The 23,205-nt window shown below is 46.6% G+C and overlaps 2 protein-coding genes across 2 annotated transcripts in view; one reads left to right on the forward strand and one right to left on the reverse strand.

Moving 5' to 3' along the window:
- Positions 1 to 71: 71 nt before the first annotated feature.
- On the reverse strand, positions 72 to 2,846 carry Tssk1b (testis specific serine kinase 1B). Its single transcript, XM_050122977.1, has one exon. It carries the CDS (start codon positions 1,485 to 1,487, stop codon positions 390 to 392), a length of 1,098 nt encoding a protein of 365 aa, XP_049978934.1. The 5' UTR covers positions 1,488 to 2,846; the 3' UTR covers positions 72 to 389.
- A 744-nt stretch (positions 2,847 to 3,590) lies between these two features.
- The window catches only part of Dgcr2 (DiGeorge syndrome critical region gene 2), a 62,115-nt gene continuing 42,500 nt past the window's right edge, over positions 3,591 to 23,205 (forward strand). Inside the window, exon 1 of the mRNA XM_050122934.1 lies at positions 3,591 to 3,925. Within this exon, the coding sequence (XP_049978891.1) occupies positions 3,847 to 3,925 (79 nt within the window). The 5' untranslated portion in view covers positions 3,591 to 3,846. The remainder of the gene's footprint in view (positions 3,926 to 23,205) is intronic.

Raw genomic sequence — 23,205 nt, forward strand, 5'->3', positions numbered from 1 at the left:
AGTTGTGTCCTCCTCAGTCATTATTCCTGGCTTCTGTCCCTCCAAATGCCCCCCCAGCCAGCCTCTGACTGGTGCTGCTAACTCAATTGTGACCTGAGGGTACAGTTTAGGCTAGAGGGTGGGGAATGGATTTCCTTATGAATGAGGATTTGCAGTCTGATAGGAAGCCACGGGGAGCCCAGGACTAGGGTCTGCATCAATATAGTGATTTATTGCTTCTTTAGCCATGTGAGTTACCAAGTTCAAAGGGGGGGAGAAGTGATGAAAATAGCAGCTCCTCCGGGACTTGTCTTCCTTCTCTCTCTCTCATCCCTTGACTTCTAGGCTCAGGCTTCAAGCCAGAGCGGTGCCTCATTCCCTGCTGGCCCCCTGGGCTTGCAAGGGGCTCACTAGGTATGTGTCTCTGAAGACTGTTGGGGGTGCCCTTCCTCTGTCTCCCTGTTCAATTCACCGCTGAGGCCCACGGTCTCTGACTGCCTGGCCACTTGCACAGTGTCTTCCTGGGGTTTTGTCTCAGGTTGGGTCTCGGATCGTGCCTCTTCCCTAGGCTCCACCTTGGTGGCAGACTTATCAGCACCAGTGGGTTCAGGGGTCCATAAGGGCTCAGTTGCCCGGGAGCTTTCCCCCTCTTTGTTGACGGCTCCAGAGGACAGACCTCGTGCCTTAGGCTGCACCCAGCAGTGGCTGAGGATCTCATCAATGTGCAGCCGCCGGTTGACATCTGGCTGTAACATTCGGTAGATAAGGTCCTTGCACTCACCAGTCAGGTGTTTAGAGCGTGGAAAGTTGACTCGGTGCTCCTTCTGGATGCGCAGCATCTTTTTGATGTTGGAGTCGTCATAGGGCATGGAGCCACAGACCATGATGTAGAGGATCACACCTAGGCTCCAGATGTCATATACCTTGGGCTGGTAGGGGATGCCCTGTAGCACCTCAGGGGCCGCATAAGCTGCTGAACCACAGAAGGTCTTGCTTAATGTCAGTCGGCCACTATCATCACGCAGGCAGCGCTTGGAGAAGCCGAAGTCAGACAGCTTGATGTTGAAGTCCTTGTCAAGCAGAAGGTTCTCGCACTTGAGGTCTCGGTGAACAACATCCAGATCGTGGCAATACTTGATGGCCGAGGAGAGCTGATGGAACTTCTTTCTAGCATCATCCTCTTGCAGGGCTCCTCTGGTTTTGATGAATTCAAGGAGGTCACCCTGGACTCCAAGCTCCATGACAATGTAGACCTTGCCGTCTGATGTCTCAAAGATCTCGTAGGTCTTGACAATAGAGCGGTGGTTTAGCATGGCCAGAATCTCAATCTCCCGGGGAAGGAATTTCTCCAGGAAGTCCGTGGGGGCTTTCTTGCGATCGATGATCTTGACCGCCACGTTGAACTTTAGGCGCTCAGAGTAAGCGGATTTGACTTTGGCATATGAGCCCTCTCCCAAATTTATCCCCATGATGTAGCCTCGTCGCTTGAGGACGGCAGCGTCATCCATGGTTCCGGGAGTGCCCAGTGCCTCTGAGGCTGCCCTCTACATCCCTGCCAGACATGGGCCAGCAGCGTCCTCATTTACACTGTGGACAGAGAGTCCTCTGAGCTGGCCAGGCCTGCTGTCCCTGCCTCCTAAGAGGCCAAGACTCTAGCATGGAACATTCAGCACTGTCTCCGGGGTGACTTCAGTGGGTGAAGTCACAAAGGAGTACTGCCCTGGGGGAAATGAGGCTATTACCTGAGCCACTTGTACGTGGAACCTGAGAAAGGTCTGCCAGTGTACGGGAACAGACTAAAAGTGAACAAAATGGCTCCATGCTTGGCTCCAGCCGGAGGTAAGAGAGGGTTATGGGACACAAAGTTCTGCCCATGTTTCTAAACCTAAAGACTGAACTATGTAGAGGCATGGCTCATTATTGCAAACCAGATCAATCCAGGGGATCGAGGGTGGGTGGTCCTGTCTGTCAAGGACCCCAACAGGAAACAGAAGATAGTCTCAATTAAGGATAATCAGAAGAAGTCTAGGTAAGGGGATGCTTCACAAAGGTGGGAGCAAAATGTAGGGAACCCTGTAATGCAGTTCCCTAGGGTTGGGGAAGGAAATGGAGAGCACCACTCTCCGCAGGCCAGTGATAAGGAAACCATTTGTGACCTGCACCCCTTCTGCTCTTGATGCTGTCTGCATAGGCAACCCTCAAAGGCACATAACAGGGCTGAGAAGGGTGAGGGTTCTCCTAAAACACCTTTCTTCAGATCCTTGATCACCTCTGGCCCAGTGTTTGTCACCATTTGGGGTAACACAGTGTTCTCACTGCGGGCTCAGTAGGACTTTACCCTGTGCTGCTCCTCTCACGCAAACCTTTCCTGGTCTCACAGAGGCACCACAGGTGGACAGCTGCAGGAATTGGCTGTGAGTTCCCTCCTAAGGGCCTGCCCAACCCATGGCTCTGGCTGGGCTCCAGGGGCAGATTTGGAGTGGGCTTGGTATGGGGGCAGAAGGCTGGGCCTGGATCTTGTACTGAGTGCTGGGAATGTGCCACTGGGACCGTCCAAGTGCCAAGGGCAGTGCTGGATAGGTATCTTTGCTTCTGCCAGCAAGGGGCTCTCCCTCTGTTGTGACAAGATTTGAGTCCAACATCTGCCCTGGGGAAGACCTATGGAATTTGGAATATCTGATGGTCTGACCTAATCTTGGGTTTGAATTTGGCTTTATCTACTTGTTAGGAGTTAGCATCCCTCACTCACATGGCTCCATGATTCCAGATTGGAATCCCAGGACTTGGTGGAGGCACTGAAGTGAGTTAGGTATGCTGGAGGTGGCTGGCTTTCCCCCTTTTCACTTCCTTTCCTGGAGCTGATCATCCTCTGCCGGGGCTGTACAAAGGTGGTGGTCCTTCCCCGGAACAGATCGCTGCTCCATCTGCTGTCTCTCCTTCCACGTTCATGCTGTTCATGAGGGTAGTTGTGAGGTCAGCACTTGGAACCTTGTTTCTAGACTTTAGCCTCATCTCTGCCTGAACTTTTCTCCTTCTTTGTATAGGCAGGACCTTTCCAAGATTTGATCCGAAGGATCTGGGCTTCTCTGTTATTCTCTCTGACATCCCTTAGGCCATTTCCTCCTCTGTTGAAATTGTTTTGTGTTCCTTCCCCATTCTCAGAGTTCACTTTCTTCACGGAGGTTGGGCCTTTAGAAGACCGCCTTAGGGTGTATGTTGGGCACTGGGGCAGACCTGGGCCTCCAGGAGTAAAGATCATTCATGCCCTGTGCTACCTCCTCAGTTCTCTAATCGCAGGTCCCCACTCCTACCTCCTCCAGACCAGGGGCCTACACTGTTGATCCTTGTGATCCCCACAAAGCACCAGGGATCCCTTTGGTCACCTAGCCGCCTAGGTTCAGTCCCGAGCCCCGCTTCTTGACTCAGCCAATGGCACGCCTCATTTTCTATAAGCCCGCCCCAGACCCCGCCCACTACCGCCCAGGCCCTCGGCCTGGCCTCTTTTCGGCCCTCCTGCTCACGCCCCGCCCTCGTCTGGAGCGCTACCGTCTTGCCCTCCCTCCGCCTCCCCGCGCCCGGCTCGGCGTTCATTGGTGAGTGTGGGCTGGAGGCGGGGTCGCGCGGGCCCGAGCAGGACAGCCGCCATCTTGCGCGAGCCGGAATCCCGTCCCGCTTTTGCGGCCTAGAGTGCGCACGGGTCGGCGGCATTCCCTTGCAGCCGCCCAGCGTCGCCGCGGCCCAGCTGGATCCCTCGCCCGCCACCTTTCTACCCCCGGCCGGAGTCCGGCCCTCACTCCCTCATCTGGGCCAGGTCCGGCCTCCCCGCGGGGTCTCGCGGCTGCCCCGGGGACGATGAACGGAGGATAAATGGTGCCCAAGGCAGACAGCGGTGCCTTTCTGCTGCTCTTCCTGCTGGTTCTCACTGTCACCGAGCCGCTGCGGCCAGGTGCGCGGCGCTGGGGGTGGGGGCGCGGTCGGGGGTGGGGCCGGGGACGTCCTTCCACCCGCCGCAGCTGGGCGTCCACTGCGCCTCGGCGAGGCACAGGCGAGGCCTGGCTGCGGGCCTCTCGTCCCCTGCCGGGCACAAGTTGGAGTGTACCTGGGTTCGGAGCCTCGAGGATGTCGCCTTTGGACCCACGTCTGTAGAGTGTCCCGTGCTCTGGGAGCCTCTGGCCAGGAGCTTCTGCTGGGCTGAGTGGAAGTCTAGGGGCTGAGAGCAGCTTGTAGAGGCACCTGGTGTCCCAACTGTCCGCCCAACTGTGGCTTTGTGCTAGTGTTTCAGCTCTGGACAGCGATGCCTGGTGGCTTATTGCCTCTTAAAGAAACGCTGCATCACAGAAGTCTAGCCCGGCCCAAAGGAGGTACTGGGAGTAAACCAAACCCCGAGTGCAGGGGACAGAGCCCTCTCAGCGGTGCCCGGCACTTAGTTGTGTGTGATGTGATTAAATACTTCTGGTACTCCCTTGGAGTTTTGTGTGTGGTGGGGAACCTCAGATCCCTTTTTCTACCTATTTCAAACACTCCTAAACTGCACCAAGAAAATCTAACTGCTCCCCCACTCTCCAAAACAGGGTTGATTTAGCCAGCAGGTTCAAGAGTTCCCATTACAGCCCCACTGACCCTTTAGGAATCTGCCAAAAAGTTTTAGAACTATCAGGGGTGTCTGAACTTTCGGTGAAAGGGATGCTTTAATATCTGTGTGTGTGTGTGTGTGTGTGTGTCTTGTGTCGGCAGGCTTACCTCTGTGCCAGTGCAGTGACAAGTATCGTGCTTCGTGTTTTTAGTGGGGAATGGTTCCCATGAAGGAATGCCCAAGGCAAGTCTTCTGTGGGTGACATCATGACTGGGTGTCAGCAGATGGGTGCACCCACAGCAGTGTCCCAGTCCAGCTCCCGTCTTGTAACATATTGCAGTGGTGGGCTTTGTGCCTTTGTCACATGTGAAAATGTCTGCCTAAGCCCCAATGACCAAGACCCCAGGCCGACGCTGAACTGAGGAGTGCCTCCCTGGGCTCCCGAGAGGAACTCCGTGCAACCGGCTGCTCTACATAGTGAACTGACTGTAAAGCAGCCTGCTGGGTATGGTTCTTTTGGCGGGCTGTTGGGTTTGTGGTTCTTGTGATTGAAGTCTTGGTAAACATGTATATGCCTGTATAGAGTGGATTGCCATCCCTTTCTGTTTTCTGGGTCCCAGTTTTGCAGCGGAGGTTTCTAGGCCTTGAAATAGAGCCATGCCTGCCTGCCTGCCTGCCTCATGCCTCTTGTTCCAGAGCCAACTTCTGTCTGGTTACAGAGGCGACCAATGTCACTAACCGTTTTTCCCCGGCCAGTTTGTACACACATCCTGCCAGCTGGCTGAGAGCGGTAGGGAAAGGATGCGTGAGTTCGTGCTGCCTGCCATCACTGAAGATAATCAAGCGCAGAGAACAGCCCTCTCCTTAGAAGTGCTGGAGAAGAGAGCAAATAGGAGTTCTTCAGTATAGTCCTGTGTGTCGAGTATCCCTGAGCATGGAGCCTGGAGACTGATGACAGAGGCCATCCATCTGTTTGTACATGTGCAGCAAGGGAGGGTCTCCCAGAACCCTCCTACAGTCTGAATGGGACATGTAGTGCAAGAGGCTCCAATAGAGGAGTAATGTGCTCTCGAATCTATGGCTTTCTAGGCTGGAACTTGGCAGTAGACCCCAGAGCTGTCTTAAGTTGTCCAGTACGTAAGCACTCTAATGTACCCCCTGACATGGTCAGCAAAGACAGGGGTTGCTGGGTCAGTTTTTTTTTTCTTGTGTGCTATTGTGTCTGTGTGCATGTTTCTCCTGTCTGTCCTGGGAGTGCTGGGCAGAGTCTTTTTGCTGGGTTTTCAAGAGAAAGGTCCTTCTCTGGTCTAGATTTGCTTGCTTCCTGTCAAGGTCTGATCTATACATGGGTGTGAGGAGAATACAAGTAGGTCTCTTAGGAAGGAGGCAGAGGGTTGTCCTCTTGCTTCTGCCCAGTGTTACTTGTGAGAAAGAGCCAGGACATTGTGGGTTTCTTTTGGTGCAGGCTAGGCCTTTCAGAGATGGGGAGGAGACAGTGTGTGGAGCAGGGCTTGACTTGTCCAAGCTTCTTTTTCTATTTTGTTTTTATAGTGATGGGTAATGAAATCCAGAACCTTGTGCATGCTAGGCAAGCACTCTGCCACTGAGCTATACCTTCAGCTTCCATATTCTTTAAAATGATCTTGGTTGTTTGAAGATGTTACATGTCAGACACTGTTCTAAGCATTAATGTTTGTGTTAACTTTTGGTAGTCGCTGGAACTCTTACTAGCCCAATTTTATAGACAGAGAAATTAAAGTAGAGAATGCTCTCGTAAAGGCTAAGTGACCAGGTGAGATTTCAGTCTTATGGGCCTGACTGATTTGGTCACTATACACCTTTGTTTGGATCCTTGTCCATCTGGCTGTTTAGTTTGGGCCTCAGAAAAACCTCATGTTACTCTGTTGGTTGGTTAGTTGGTTTTTCTAGACAGGGTTTCTCTGTGTAGTCCTGGCTATCCTGGAATGCCTTCTGTAGACCAGACTGGTCTCAAACTCTGAGATCTGTCTGTCTCTGCCTTCTGAGCACAGATTAAAGCACGTGCTACCACACTTGGCTTATAAATTGTTTTCTTAACTCTAGATGTGGAATCTCTGACTGCCTTTAGGTGATGGTACCAAACTTCTGCCATGAGACCCCCCAAAAAAGAATGAAAGAGAAAATAATTTAAAAGTCATGAAAAAGGTATGAAAAAAGGCTTTGCCTTTTCTGTTGCCTTCCCTGGCCTGGCTCATAGATCCTTTCCTCCTAGCAGTGGTGAGAGGTGTCTGGATACCAGGTAGTGTCCTAGCAGCAATGGCAGATCCTCTGCTGCAGATGGTTCTCTTAGCCATAGCAGGTAAGCCAGTGATAGCAGGTCCTCCTAGGGATGATAGTGATCCAGTAGTTGATTTTTCCACTGGTGGGATGAGCCTTTGACTATTGGAGAGTTCTTTTGCCTCCTCTGGTCCTTTGGTAGGTTTTTGATTCTGAAATGTCAGTGTCAATGTTCAGGAGCCAGTAAAGAGCCAGTGACCAAACATATGTCTACGTGTGCTTGTGGGTGCTGAGGACTTCATGACCTTTGGTTCCCCTCCCAGCCTGCAAAGCCCAGTTTGGGGTCCCAGACAACTGAGCAGCATGATGCTATGATTAAAAGTGTGGTTATTCTGTGGCAGCTGTGGTTTTGTTTCTGGCTTGAGCTACCAGCTGTCTTGGAAAGTTTAGTGGAAGCTGGTCATATTTTGCCTTGGCAGGCCTTGGTAGAACAAGCCCAGGCTGGAGTTCAATAGCTCAGAGGCCTGTGGTTATGGTGTAGTGGCTGTGGACATAGATGTCTTTGTACTTAGGTGGTAGAAGAGTCGAGTGTAACTGTTATTTTAGATGATCTGTCAGAATTAGAAGTTGACATAGTTTGTTATAGCAACTTGGGGAAGATAGGGTTTACTTCCTTTTAGTCCATCGTGAAGGGAATGCAGGGCAGGAACCAGCTTTCTTTTTTTTTTTTTTTTTTTCCCCCGAGGCAGGGTTTCTCTGTGATTTTGGAGCCTGTCCTGGAACTAGCTCTTGTAGACCAGGCTGGCCTCGAACTCACAGAGATCCACTTGCCTCTGCCTCCCGAGTGCTGGGATTAAAGGCGTGCGCCACCACCGCCCAGCAGGAACCAGCTTTCTTATATAACCTAGACCCACCTGCCTTAGGGATGGCACTGTTCACAGTGGGATGGTCTCACCTGCATTAACTAGCAATCAAGAATATGCTCTACAGACATGCTCACAGGCCAGTTGTGATGGAGAAAATTCCCTGGTGTGCCAGGTTATCTCCTCCAGGTCAATGACACACGCTTGTAGTGATTCAAAGCCACGTTGCCTGGGTTCAAGGTTGTCCGTGGTACTTTTGTGTTCTCTTTCTCGGTCTCTCTGGTTACTTTTGCGCCTCAGCTTCCTCACTTTGAATGTAAGCATCATAATAGGGCTTCATGGAGATGTAAGGATTAAAATGGGTAAGGAAATATTCCAAAAAGTGCCTGATATACAGCAAATGCTTTATACAGGTCATCTGTTGGTATGTTGCACAGGTAGATTGAAGGAGTCTAGGGAACCCTTAGTCTGTGAATCTCATGGTATGTGCATGTGAGAACTCAGTGCAGTGGTTTTAAATCATGCCACACATATAGCAGCTTCCGCAGGATTTTCTTAGCAATCACACGTTTTGTTTTCAAGTTCTATTCTTTATGTTTTTACATTTATTTTCATTATTTTTGAGAATCTCATGCATGAATGCTTATTTAAATCATTTCTACCCTACTTCCTTCCAATTCCTTGTGTCCCTACTTGAAATTCATGACTCCCTTTTTCTTTATTATTGTTGCATATATTACATATACACATGTACACATAAATACAATGCTAAGCTGACTGCTTGGGATTGAGTGACCTGTCAGGGGTTCATCCCCTAGAAAAGAAGAATGATTTTCTTTATCTTAGCAGCTGTTGTTTGCCTGTAGCTCTTCCTCTAGGTGTGGAGCCTGTGAGACTTCCTCATCCACATTGGATATTAATTGCTATTGTGTTTATGCAGATCTTGCTTGGAAAATATTGTTACGATTTCATGAGTACAGCTCCCTGTCTAGAAGATGCCTTGCAGCGAACATCTTGGTCCTCTGCCCCTTAAAGTCTTTTGTACTCCCTCCCCTTTAGGGTCCATGATCTCTCTTGCAATGTTCCCTGAGCCTTAACTGTAGGAGTTGTATACCAGCTAAGGAGGGACCCCCCCCCCCACCAACGCTTGTTATGTGCGTTTTGACCATTTGTAGTTTTCTGTGATTGTACTGTGAAAAGAAGCTTCTTTGATGAGAGATGAGAGCTTCTCTTTGGATATAAGGATAGGTATTTTATTTAGAATGCATTGGGAATTAAACTGCACTAGCAGTAGATGGCAAATGGCAGTAGATGGTTCCTCTTTAGCAGTGGTTCTCAGCCTGTGGGTCGTGACCCCATAGGGTCACATCAGATAGCCTGCATATCAGATGTTTACATTATGATTCATAACAGTAGCAAAATTACAGCTAGGAAGTAACAACAAAATAATTTTATAGCTAGGGTCACATGAGGAATTAAAGAGTTACAGCATTAGGAAGGTTGAGAATTGCTGTTCTTTAGGATCCATGAACTTGCCAATCATGGCAAGGCTTAGTTGCCTTGGGTAACTTAAGTTTATAGAACAGTTTATAGGCATAAATTCCTTCAGTCCAGCTAAACAGCCTTTGGTTACCTCTAAGATACAGATGCCACTATTGCACCTTTGGGACTATCTTGCCATGCTGGCCACTGCTGTGTTGCAGGCTTCATAGCTAGGTAGGACTGTTGGTTGCTTTTCTCCCTTGAGAGCCCGCATAGCACCTTTGGATACTATGGGAACTAGTCCTCAGGGAGGAGGCTTCCAGGTCAGTTTTAGCTCAATTTCTTTATTGCATTTGTCCAAAACGTATGGTGTCTTCAGCAGTTAGTTCTTACCTTCAAGCTGTGGGAGGCAACCAATGGCAACAGCAATAGCCTGCTTTGTTTTGGGAGTCTCTCCCTGACCAACAACTTGAAAGGAGGTTTCCCATGCCTGGTACTAGGGTTTTTGTTAGTCTGTGGCTCTTGGGAGGAGCATTAGCACTCCAAGTAGTGTAAACTCATTTGATTTATATAATGTACGTATACATATGTCCAGTTCTAGGGCTTCTGACATTGTCACACAGACATACATGCAGGCAAAACACCAATGAACATAAAATAAAAAACAAATTATATATTTTTAAATGTAAATAGAGCTGGAGTATTTTAGCCCACCACCAAGTTCCCAAATAAACATTTAGAAGTTTATATTAATTACAGAATGCTTGGCCAGTAGCTCAGGGTGATTACCAACTAGCTCTTACATTTAAACTAACCCATTTTTATTTATGTATTGTCATGTGATTTGTGACTTTACTTGTCCTCCAGCATCTTGCTTCTTGGGTGACTTGTTGGCATCTCCCCACACTCTGCCCTTCTTCATCCGAGTCCTCAGTTTGATTGTCCCGCCTAACTTTATCTTGCCTTGCCAAACAGCTTTATTATTAACCAATGAGAATAATACATATTCACAGTGTACAGGATTATTCCACAGCATTTCAAAAAGAAGCTCAGTTATTAAACAAAAGATCAGTTACTGAACAAATGCACAAATGACTATATTGTAACATGAAGGACAGTAGTAGTTCCTCTAGCGAGTTTGCCGTATAGCTTTGCCTTGGCGGATGGAAGGAGGATGGGGTCGTTGTAGCCATTCTGTAGGAACATGAGGTGGGTGAGCAAGGGGATACAGCCAGCTGGCTGGCCTCATGTTTGGTGGAACTTGCTCGTTGTGTATTAGCTATGCTGACAGGCAAGAGGTGAGGGTTTCTTGCCAGTGTGGATCCTTTCTAAAGCTTGCCAGCCAGTCAGCCTAGGGTGGAGATGGGGTCTCCAGAAAGAGGGAGTTAGGCTTGCACCTGGATTGGGGAACACAGCTGACTCTACATGAGCTTTTCCTGGGCAGCTTATGTTGTAGACTGTGGTTGGGACATGTGGCTAGGCATGACGGCTGCACTCTTGCTCTTAGCTTTCTTCCCTTTTCTGCCTGGTGAAGCTGTTACTTGAGTTACTCTGAGCTGGTCCTCCTACGCCCGTGCTTCTTCCTACTCTTGCTCCCTTCTGCCTGCTTCCTGCATAGATGACTTCTGGTTGCTGACATCAGCCATTGTGTCACTCAGCTTGTTCTCTCTCTCCTGCAGCTAAGGGGCAGGACAAGGCTGAGTGCAACTAACTAAGGGAGTTAGTTGGCTTGAGCGTGCACCCAGGCAGATCCTGCCTGTTCTCTGGAGAACCTACTTTAGGAGTTCACAGCTATACTTTTGTGTATGTGGGGTGAACATCAGCTGTCATTCCTCAGGCACCACCATCTGATGATGTGTATGTGTGTGTTCCTATGAGTTTATGTGTTTATGGGAACATGTGTTCATGTGAAGACAAAAATCAATGTTGAGTATCCCTCAGTTCATTCTCCATCTTAGTTTTTGAAGCAGGGTCCCTCACCGTATTTGGAGCTCATGAATTTGGCTAGATTGGCTGACTAGCAAGCCCCACAGATCTTCCTATCTTCACTACCCTAGTGCTAGAGTGGGGCACATGCTGCCACACCAATCTTTAAGTAGTTGCTGGGACCAAACTCAGGTCTTCATGTTTGCACCAAAAGTTATTTCTTGATTGAGCCATTTCCCCAGCCCCAAGCTGTTTTTTAGTGGGGGAGGGTGGGGAGAGGTCACTGGCTTGGAATTTTACCTAATTAAGCCAGTCAGAATCACCAGGGATCCACCTCTCTCTTCCCTTCACTGGGGTTACAAGCCTACACTACCAGAACTGGTTTCTCTGTGCAACCCTGGCCGCCCTGGAGCTTGTGTTCTGTAGACCATGCTGGCCTTGAACTCACAGAGACCCACCTGCATCTGCCTCCCAAATCCTGGGATTAAAGGTGTGCACCACCACCACCCTGCTCACAATTGGTTTTTGTTGTTATTGTTATTTTGTTTTGTTCTGTCTGCATGCCTGCATGCCTGCCAGAAGAGGGCACTAGATATCATTTTAGATGGTTGTAAGCCCTCATGTGTTGCTGGGAACTCAGGACCTTTGGAAGAGCAGCCAGGGTTCTTAACCTCTGAGTCATTTTTCCAGCCTCACAATTGGTTTTTAAAAGTAGTTTCTGGGGCTTGAACTCACGTCCTTGCATGGCAAGCGCTTTACCAACTGGGTGTTTTATTTGAGATGGTGTCTTTGCAGCCCAGGTTATCCTAGAATTTACTGCATAGCATAGGCAGGCTTTAACCTATGCTGATTCTCTTGCCATAGCCTCCCAAGTGCTGGAATTAGCATCGTGAGCCACCACAGCCAGCCCTTTTTCTTTCTTTGTTTTTATGTTGTTAGTTTGTTTTTAAGATTTATTTTTATTTGAGTGTATCTGTACATAGATATCAGTGGAGACTAGAAGAGGGTGTCGCTTAGATTTTAATCAGAAGCAGAAACAGGCCACTCAGGACCAGCATGTTGGTGACATGCTTTGCCTCCTGGGACGTGCAGACTAAAGATAGGTGCTTTGTCATTGGGTTGAGACTCTTTGATGTTCATAGTTTCCTAAGGGTGGGCACTGCTGCTTTACAACTCTTCTGGCCTGGGTGGCCTGTTCAGGGCAGTCAGTCAATGGCTTCTGCCTGTGATCTCACCACACTGTCTTTGTCATCAAAGGAACGCCTGCACTGCATGTATTTCCAGAAGCTTGGGAGGCTTACTTACAATTTGAGTCTTTCTGTCTGCCACCTTTTGTGTGAACTTTGTGGATTTTGAACCATGTGCTTGGTTATATTACCTCTTAAGACATTTTCATGAAAGTGAAGGGTCATCTGGGTGTGGTGACACACACCTTTAATCAGGAGGCAGAGAGGCAGGCAGATCTCTATGAGTTTGAAGTCAACCTGGTGTACAGAGTGAGTTCCAGGACAACCAAGGCTACACAGAGAAACCCTGTCTTGAAAGAGAGAGAGAAGAAAGGGGTTAGAAAAGATATTTTACTCAACACCCAGAAGAGTCAGGCAGGCTCATGAGTTCCAGGCCAGCCTAGGCTACATAGCGAGTAAGACTATCTCTGAAAACAAGGTATTTTTAGGGCTTGAGGAGATAGCTCAATTGATAAAATGCTTGCTAAGCAAGTTTGAGTTCCTGAGTTTGTTCCCTAGCAACCAGTGAAAGAGTCAGGAGCAGCAGGTTGGGCCTGTGAAAAGTAAAGATAGGGGATCCTGGAGCTCACTTGCCTGCTAGTCTTGCTGAATTGATGAGCTTCAGGTCAGTAAGAGTCCCTGTCTCAGAGGGAAAAAAGGTGAGAACAGTTGAGCAAAACACTCAACATTGATTTCTGACCTTTGCATGAGTCCACGTGTGTACACACATACATACAGTGTTGGGGGTGTTTTTAAAAAACTATGCATATCTGTGGAGATCAACTTTTTGGAGTTAGTTCTCTGTCTACCTTGTTTTGTTTTTGAAAGAGTCTAACTATATAGCCTAGGAGGCCTGGAACTCACTATGTAGTTGGTCTTATGCTGGGTGTGTGCCTCTTCTGCTTTGTTTTTTAGGGAGGGTCTCATCTCTTCTAGAGTATCTTGTGTGATCCAGTTCTCCTGCTTCCTCTCTCTGCCTCTCATCTTGCCCCAAGAGTGCTAGGGTTACAGATGCAAGCCCCTCTATGCAGCTGTTTTCACGTGTTCCAAGGACCAAGCTCAGAATTCTGTTGTTTTATTTTATTTTTATTTGCTGAGCCGTTCCTAAGTAAAGGTATTATAAAATGAATTAGATCCTGTAACTAAAGGTAAAACATGATTAAAACAAACAAAAATAAAAAGTAACTAACTATAAAGATGATTAGAACACAAAAATGATATCAAATTGTAGCTAAATGCTGTTACATGTTAATACTTCATAGTGCAGTGTGAGGTGGGTTAACCCCATTTTACAGGCAGGCAGAGTCTAGGAGAATAAATGACTTGTTTAAGGTTACAGAGCTCCAGAGCTGCAGCTTATAAAGTAGAGCTAGCATTTGTAGTCTGGGCAGCCTGACCGTAACACATGGATGTGTGCAGACTTAGTGGGTGTCAGAGTTCTAGTGCTAGAAAAAGACACCATGAATGACCATGACAACTCTTATCAAGGAAAACTTTTAATTGGGGCTGACTTAGTATTCAGAGGTTTATAAATGTCCATTATCATCATGATGGCATACAGGCATAGTGCTGGAGAAGGAGCTGAGAGTTCTACCTCTTGATATGCAGGCAGCAGGAAGAGACTGAGCCACTAGGCCTGGCTTGAGCCATTGAAACCTCAAAGCCCACCTCCTAGTGACATTCTTCCTCCCACAAGGCCACACCTACTATTAGTGTCACTCCCTGTGGCCTATGGGGGGCTTTTTTATTCAAACCCCCATAGTGGATTTGTTTCCTTCTGTTTCTTGTCTTCTACCTTTTTACCTTGAGTCTCAGTTCCCTACGTATTTTTTTCCTAACAATGGCCACCATCACCACAATCCTATCTTTCTGTCCTTACTGCTCCCTTTTGCTACTGTGCCCAGCACTACCCTGTCAGGAACTGAGCACGTGCCTCTCCACTTGTCCTGTAGTCAGTCTATTCTGGGCTTAGCTGCTACTGTCATTGTCCTCATGCCTCTATACTGTGTTTGAGCAGCCCCCCACTCTGCTAAGCATTTGGGGTGCACAGCCTAGATAACCGTAAATGATAACATTCCTTTATCAGATGGAGATTCTGGTATGTTGAAACTTGTGCTTGATCTAAGATTCCAAAGGAGTATATGAAATGATGCTTTTAGGCTGTATTGCCTTTGAACCCTTCCCAGAGTTATCAGAGCTCTGTGGTGATAGCAGTGCATGATAGTGTTCCGATCTATGTGGGGGTGGGGGGAGATGGGGTAAAGCTGCCCATTGCTGTTGGCCTTAGATCATCTTTTTGCATGCCTCAGAACTATTGTTTAATATTGCCCTTAGGTGTTGCTGGAGTGTATAACTCATTGGTCGAGCACTTGTCTATCATATCTAAGATCCTGATTTCCACTGTCTACTACCAGGGAAGAGGGAGAATTTTGTTGGAGGGTAATTAGCATGGGCTGCAAAGTCAGACTTCCAGCTCAACAAAAACTTACCTATGGGACTGGTAGTTATAAATGTTTGGCCTATCTTAGGCTTATTTCTGGCTAGCTCTTTTAAATTAACCAGTTTCTCTTTATCTACCTTTTGCCTTGTTTCTTTCTGTATATCTTACTTTCCTGCTGTCTCTATGTTTGGCTGGCTGTTGGCTGCATGGCTTCTGGCACCAGGCATGTCCCTTTCTCCTCATTCTCTTCTTCCCTTCTCTCGTTCTTTTTGAGTCTAGATTTCTCCTATTTATTCTCGCTACCCACCAGCCCCACCTGTCCCCCTCCTGCCTAGCTATTGTTGTTCAGCTCTTAGACCAATCAGGTGCCTAGGCAGGCAAAGTGAAACAACACATCTTTACATAAACAAATGCAGCGTAAACAAATATAGCACATCTTTATATAGTTAAATACAACACATCTTTACATAGTTAAACAAATGCAACACATCTTTACATGGTTAAACAAATGCAGTGTAAACAAATGTAACACATCTTTGCCCACAACAGCAAATATATATTCCACAACAAATATTCCACAGCAGCAAATTCAGTTTTCTTTTTAATTTTATTTTTATTACGTGTGTGTGTGAGTGTGTACACTCGTGCATTCACTCATGCACTCACAAATGTTTGGAGTGTGAATTAGTTCTCATCCACTGTTAGTCTTAGGAATTGAACTCAGGTCCTCCAGCGTAGTACAAAGTACCTTTACCCACTGAATCACTTTACCAGTCCTAAGGCTAAGTTTTCTTGAGATAGTCCCGTGTAGCCTCAAACTCAACTATGTAGCTGTGGTGGTTTAAATGAGAATGGCTCCCATCGGTTCATATTATGGCCTTGTTGAAGGAGGTGTGTCACTGGGGGGTAAGCTTTGAGGGTTTCAAAAGTCTGTGCTACTGCCTCCCGTGTTGTCTCAAAATGTAAACTCTCAGCTACTGCTCTAGCACTCAGCCTGCCTGCCCCCAAGGCTTCCCACAGCCATGGTCAAGAGTAGCTCAAACTGTAGTCCCCCAGTAAACTCTTCTGTAAATTGAGTTGGCTATGGTGTCTCTTCATAGCAATAGCAAGGCCACTGACCAAAGGGTCTCTGAATTTATTCAGTTTCAGGTTCAGTTAGGTGCTGGCAACCCTAAACAGGGCTTTATAGTAGAGACCCAGCAGTGTGCCGTGCTCTGCAAAAGCCTAGACTCCAACTCCCTGCTGCTGATGGGACCTTCTCAGAGAGTTTGCCTCTTCAGGATCATTGCTAGCAACAGAACACTTGAAACTCCAGTAAAAAGCACTGCTTGAATGGGTTGTTCTTGGGGCTCAGGACTGCCAGGAATGGTCACCTCCATGGTCTCAGAACAAGGAATGGGGCCTAACAAGATATGGTCATCATGAAGTGTGGAACAGAGGCCTGTCTTATGAGGGGTTCCTGGTGCTTCTTTCTATACTAATCTCCACATACACCATCCCAAGAAGCTATAAGGGCCAGATGGTTGCACATGGCCATGACTAGAAGGGAGCTATGTGCTACAGGGATAGAGCCTCAGGGACTGCCAAACCAGGCCTAAGAAGACCGTGGGGTTCTTGGGGGAAGGCGGCACAAATGGTGTAACACTGGAAGATGACGGGGAGTTTCAGGAATGTGCAGAAGTGAGTTACACAAAAATCTGAATGTACTTTATGCCACTCAATCACATGCTTAAAACAGTTAAGGGGCTGGAGAGATGGCTTAGTGTGTAAAGTGCTTACCCTAAAAGCATGGAGGACCTGAGTTCGAATCCCTAGAACTCATACAAAAGCTGCATGTAGTATCGTGCTTCTGTAATCCTAGTGCTCCCACAGCAAAAGAAGTGGGAGGCAGAGACATGAGAATCCTGGGAGCAAACAGGCCAGCCCACCTCACGTAAGCATATACAACAAAGAGACTGTCTCCACATGCATGTCCATACTTGCACAAACTGCACACATTGTGACGCATACACACACATGCAAAACAAAACATAGTTAAAGCCTGGGAACGTTGCTCAGATTATACCAGATAGAAACCGTACCAGTTAAATAATAGCTTCTCCTTTTCCCTTAGTTCCTGGCAGTCACTAACCAACTCTGTCCCTATGGTTTTGTCTATTCTGAACATTTTATATAAGAGAAATTATGCTGAATCTGGTCTTTTGTGATTGCTTCTTTGAGTTAGCATATTTTCAGATTCATCCACATTGTAGAACATAGATGTTATTATTACCAAATAATATATACCACATTTTTATCTATCCTCCAGCTGTTAGAAATAGGTGCTGATGTGCACATTGGTGTACAATTACTTGTTATAGTCTCTGCTCTCAGCCCTCCTGAGTATATGTCTGTGAATGAAATTGCTAGTTGATACACTAACTCTGTGTTTCCCCAGATGCTGAGTCATCACACACCGCTGGAGTCCTGCTCTAAGGCTCCATCCTCTACACCTTAAGAAATAGCTGTTCTCGTGGATGTGAGGTGCTATCTCACTGTGGCTTTGACTTGTGTTTCTCTGATGCCTGTAGTGTTGCTGAGCATTTTTTCACGTATTTATTGTTCATTTGTATTTCTTTAGAGAAATATCTACATGATTTTTTTAGTTTTGAATTGAGCAGCTGTATTTGTACATTGTAGGAATTCTTTATAGATTCTGAATATTAATACCTAATACTGAATTTAATATATTTTATTTTATTTCATTCAGTGGGTTATTTTTCTAGTCCTTGACAATCCTGAGATCCACAAACATTTTTTTCATGAAGTCACCATTGTGTTTTATTCTTTTGCTGATTTTGCTGTTGGTTTGCATCGAGGAAATGGTTTCCAAGGCTGACATCAGGGAGTAGCCCCTGTTTTCTAGGTGTTTCATAGTTTTAGCCCTTACAGCACAAGTCTGATAGACTTTGAGTTAGTTTCTATATTTGTGTTAAATGAAGCCCAGCTTTCTTTTCGGTTGACTGTATAGTCATTTCAGCACCGGTTGCTGAAGAGACTGTCATTTCCTGGGGAATAAAGTAGTGATCCTGTTTGTGTCACGGTGACAAAATACCCAAGAAAATCAACGGAAAGAGAGAAGGTTAATTTCAGTTAAAGGGGGTGTGGTGGTTTGAATGAGAATGGCCCCCATCATGAACTAGATTTGAATGCTTGGTCTCTAGTTGATGGACCTGTTAGGAAAGAATTAGGGAATGTGGCCTTGGCAGAGGTGTTTTACTGGGGGAGGGTAGCCTTTGAGGTTTCAAAAGCACACGCCATTCCCAATTAGTGCTCTTTCTGTTTCATGGTTCTGGATGAGTATGCAAGCTTTCAGCTACTGCTCCAGTGCCATGCCCACCTGCCTGCTGCCTTGCTCCCCAGCATGATGAAACTGTAAGCCCCAACAGTGCTTTCTTCCATATATTGCCTTGCTCATGGTGTCTCTTCACACCAACAGAAAGAAAGGGAACTAAAGAAGGGGGAAAGGCTCCAGTGTAAGATCTGGTGGCTCTGCTGCTTTGAATTAGAGACAAGGCAAAATATGCAGGTATATGTGGTAAAGGAAGACATTCGCCTTGTGGGGCAGGAAGCAGAGAAACAGGAAGGAGAGGAAAAGATGTCCTTCCCAGTGAATTGTTTATTCTAACTAGCCTTGCCTAATAACCCACTCAGAGGTGAACTCATCAATGGATTAACCGGTCATGAGGTCAGAAACCTTATGATTTAATACTCAGCACTATCAGCTGAGGACCCAGCCTCTAACACATGTTCTTTTCAGGGACACACACAGCCACGTACAACAGATGCACATCTATAAGTGGAATTGCTGGATTATATTGTAAATCTGTTTAGAATTTTAGGCTCTGGTGGAGCTTTTTTTCTGCTTTAATAAACACATAGCAAAACATTTTTTTAAATCCTCAGTAATTTTAGCACATAAAGAGACCTTGAGTTAAAATGTGTTAAGGGTGCCTGGGCGGTGGTAGTGCATGCCTTTATTCCCAGCATTTGGGAGGCAGAGGCAGGCGAATCCCTGGAGTTCGAGGCCAGCCTCGTCTACAGAGTTAGTTCTAGAACAGCTAGCTAGGGCTGTTGCATAGAGAAACACTGTCTCAAAAATAAATAAATACATGTGTTAAGGGTGTGGGATGCTGCTTGGGAACTGCTGCCACACTGGGACTTCTTGTTTTGGTACCGAGGCCACAGACTTGTGTCATGACAGCAATATTGTCCTTGACTAGGAAGAGCTGAGCTGCCTCAGTCGTGCCCAGCAAGGAGTCAGTCATAGGGCCTAGGTACCAGGATGTTGGCAAACCCAAATGCAAAACAGGGTGGCTCTTTTAGCTACTTCCTCTAAGGCAAAAATTGATACTAGTTTCCCTTTGGAAGGACCGAAAGGATTTTCCAAAAGAAGTGAGAGGAAATGTTGATGTGCAGGTAACATATAGCTAGACCCGACAGAACCCCTGTCCCACACACTGCAGGTGATGCAGACTGCGGAAGTGCTGGAGTGTACCTGCGTGGTTCACGGCCCACCTTCCTCCCTAAGAACAGACACTCCAGACACTTTTGGAAGGTAGAATCCCAGGCGTTGAGGAGGAGCTCATGTGTTGCTCTGGGGCAGCAGAGGAGGGCCAGGAAGGCCAAGAGCCTCCTGCTTGGACATTCACTGAATGCTTGTAGGAACACGGTTCCTCAGGTACTTGGAGTTAATGCAAGAGGTGGGAATGTGCTCAGTCTAAGAACAGTTCTAATGAGACAATTGCACATGCCTGCTCACTGAAAGGCTAGACTAAGAGACCCAGCAGACCCTGCTGGGAAGGCTTCCAAGAAGAGGGTGTGTTTTGCAACCTGAGATCCAAACACTCCTGAGTCCAGAGGCCAGTTGTATTCTGAATGAGGAAAGACAAACCACTCTGCTCAAAGCCATCTGCTCATCATGCCCTCCTTCCCCCTCCCTCACTCTTCTTCCCTTAAAGAAAATTTAAAAGACCAGTTTTTGCCAAATCTGTCTGGTTGCAAAGAATAACTAGGAAAAAGAGGCCCTTTTCTCTGACCTGATGAAGGAAGCATGGATGCTCAGGGAACTGGGGTGTTAAGGGTCCCTGCCTGTCCTTGGTTTTTATCCTGTCTCAGATATACACACAGCATGAACTCCCAGTATCTTAGGGTCTCTGAGTCACCTATCCTGGGACAGATGACTTGACCAGTCTATACAGGCAGTTTTCGACTAGAGAGGCTGTTGGAACTTTAGGATGCTTTGCTAGAGGAGTTCATACACAAAAGTTTACACAAGCCCCACCCCCAATGGCTAACTAAGTACTGAGCACTAAATAAAGCTGGGTGTATGGGAATTAGGGGCTGTTTGCCAGAGCAGGCATGCTGACCTCAAAATGTTTGCTTTTGAAGAAAATAATAGTAATGTTGGGAAAACAAACCTCACTGGATGACCATTTCCCAAAGGACTTTGAGGCCACACATTGAAACTTCTCCAGGCATGGTGACTTTTTTTTGTTTTTGAGAGAGGGTTTCCTCTTTGTAGCTCTGGTTGTTGAAACTTTCTATAGACCAGACTGGCCTCGAACTCAGAGATCCTGGCTGCCTCTGCCTCCTAAGTGCTTGGATTAAAGGCATGTGCCACTACAGCCTGGTTGCGTGGTGACTTTTTAAAAAAAGAAGCTATGAGTGTACTCCAAACAGCATTGTGGCTTTTTAATAGAGTGGATAGTGTTAAAAATGTTCTTCGCTAATTTTTTGTCTTATTTTTTCTCATTATAGTTTAGAAATTAGTTTTTAACCAAACTGGAAGACCAAGAATCAAGAATGGTTTGGGAAGAATGATGTATTGCAGGCACTTAACTTAATGCTTAGGGGTGCAGACTTGAGGCCAGAAGAGACCATCCCCATTATTAATTCCTCATCAGATAAATAGTCTTTAGTAGTGAGTCAGCCTTGGGACTGTAATTATGAAGCCTAATTCCTGCTCTGGAGTTGTGGTAGTAACTGACCCATGCCTAGCTGATCCAGGTGAGGAAGCAGGCCATAGAGGAAGTGATTAGTCTTGACTGACCTCACTGGAGAGCTGATTATATAAACTGAAATCTGTTTTAGATGTTGTGGTACAACTACCATATAGTAAACTACACATATTTAAAAGTTGTCCTCAGCCGGTGGTGGTGGCGCACGCCTTTAATCCCAGCACTGGGAGGCAGAGACAGGCGGATCTACAGGTGGATATCTGTGAGTTCGAGGCCAGCCTGGTCTACAAGAGCTAGTTCCAGGACAGGAACCAAAAGCTACGGAGAAACCCTGTATCGAAAAATCCCCCCCCCCAAAAAAAAAAGTTGTCCTCCCCATGATCTGATAATTTATTTGTTACTCTTTCGTTGTTATTTTCTGTACCTCTAGACATACCGGGACTCACTATGTAGACCAAGCTGAACTGCCAGAAATTTGCTTGCTTCTGCCTTCCAGGTGCTGGGATTAAAGGCGCGTTCTACCACTACCGACTTGTTACTCCTAAAGACTTACCTTTCACTGGACACAGACTTAGAAGTAAATTACCACTTGGAGAGATGGCTCAGCGCTTAAGAACATATACTGTTCTTGCAAAGGACCTGAGTTCAATTCCCAGCACCAACATCAGGCAACTTAAAATTACCTATAATGCCAGTTCCAGGAGATCTGATGCCTCTGGCCTTCAGGGTTATTTAGATCATATTTACATACCCATACACAGATAAACAGACATACACAGAATTAGAAATAAAGTAAATCCTCAATAAAAGAAATGGAAACGCTCAGGGAGGACAGCCTGTTTCTTGGCAGTCCATATTTCCCCTTGGCTTCCTTCATTCTCTTAGCCAAAAAATTTTAGCATATTCTTCAGCCTCCTCATTTTTTTTTAGTGCTTTGTTTCTTCAGAGCAACATGTCTGTGTTTGTGTTGCAGGACTTGTGGAATAACAAGGCGCTGAATATTTGGTGCTTTTGGTCCTGGGCTCCTCACCATCTTTGATTAAGGGCTTCCCGACAAAATTGGAGGAGGCCATGCTCTTTACAGAGATGGAAAGGCTTTTGGAATCTGCTAGCTTTTTTGGGTCCTAGTCACTGATGGCAGTCCAGGAATCTCCTTCTCTTCTTTTTCTAAACAGAACCAAGTTGAGAGCACTCAGATTAGCGTCCACAACGCCTTACTCAGCAGCAGGTGTACTCTGCTGTGGGTCAGTACACCTTGCTTCTTGGGAAAGGTGTTCTTCTCACTGCTGATGGGGCTACTTTTGTGGCCACGTGCATCTCACAGAAAATACAAAACTTAAGTTTATTGTCTACTTGACAGCCAGTGACTGGAACTGGAAAGGAGATAATTCAGCTTCATCTCAACACAGCCAAGGCCCACAAAAAAAAAAAAAAAAGAAAAGAAAAGAAAAAAGAAAAGAAGTTGTTTTGATGTGTACAAAAGTACCCATTTGTGTGTGGGTACTTTTGCTCATGTGGGTCCATGTGGAGGGAGACCAGAGCCAATGTTGGAAGAATGTCTTCCTGAATCAATTCTCCACCTACTTTTTGCAGACAGGATGTCTTGCTGAACCTGGCTGGAGCTTGCTGTTTCTACTAGACTGCCTGGCCAGTAAGCTCCTATGATCTTCCTCTCCCACTACAGCCAAGGTAGCAAGCACACTGGTTATCACCACAGATGTTCTCCTGTGCCCTTTGGTAGTCTCTCCCATCGCCCTCTCATTTCTGACCTGCTTTCTGTTGTTGCATATTGAATGTGTGTTTTTAAGAAGTTCAGGAACTATATCTTGAGTACATAGTAGTTTCTTCACTTGGCATAATTGAAACTCATCTGGATTTTACAAGTTTTATAATTAGCCAGGTGGTGGTGGCTCACGCCTTCAATCTGTCTACAACAGCTAGTTCCAGGATAGGTACAGAGAAGTCCTGCTTCAAAACCTAATGTGTGTGTGTGTGTAATTATGTTTATGTGTCTTTGTGAATCATTATCCCTGGAATTAAAGTTACAGGCAGTTGTGAGCTCTCTGATGTAGGTACTGGAAGCCACATCAGGTCCCCTGAAAGAGCAGCAAGCACTCTTAGCCATCTTTCCAGCACCCATTTACAACCCCAATCTTTTCATTCTCTTAAGAGCTCCAGCTGGGCATGGTAGCACACTGTTCTTTTTTAAATACAAAATGTGTATGGCTTTTTTGTTTACATGTATATCAGTGTACCACATGCATACCTGGTGCCTGTGGCAGGAAAAAGAGGGTGTCAACATTGCCCTGGGAGCTGGGCAGTGGTGGCGCCTGCCTTTAATCCCCGCACGTGGGAGGCAGAGGCAGGTGGATTCCTGTGAGTTTGTGGCTAGTCTGGTCTACAAGAGCTAGTTCCAGGACAGGCTCCAAAGCTACAGAGAAACCCTGTCTCGAAAAAACAA

The sequence above is a fragment of the Alexandromys fortis genome, unplaced genomic scaffold, assembly GCF_014885135.2.
Source record: "Alexandromys fortis isolate MF-2015 unplaced genomic scaffold, M_Fortis_MF-2015_v1.1 scaffold_219, whole genome shotgun sequence".
Taxonomy (NCBI): Eukaryota; Metazoa; Chordata; class Mammalia; order Rodentia; family Cricetidae; genus Alexandromys; species Alexandromys fortis.

Bases quoted from the DNA above. Each gene is read 5' to 3' on its own strand.
- Tssk1b (XM_050122977.1), bottom strand. From the start codon at position 1,487: ATGGATGACGCTGCCGTCCTCAAGCGACGAGGCTACATCATGGGGATA.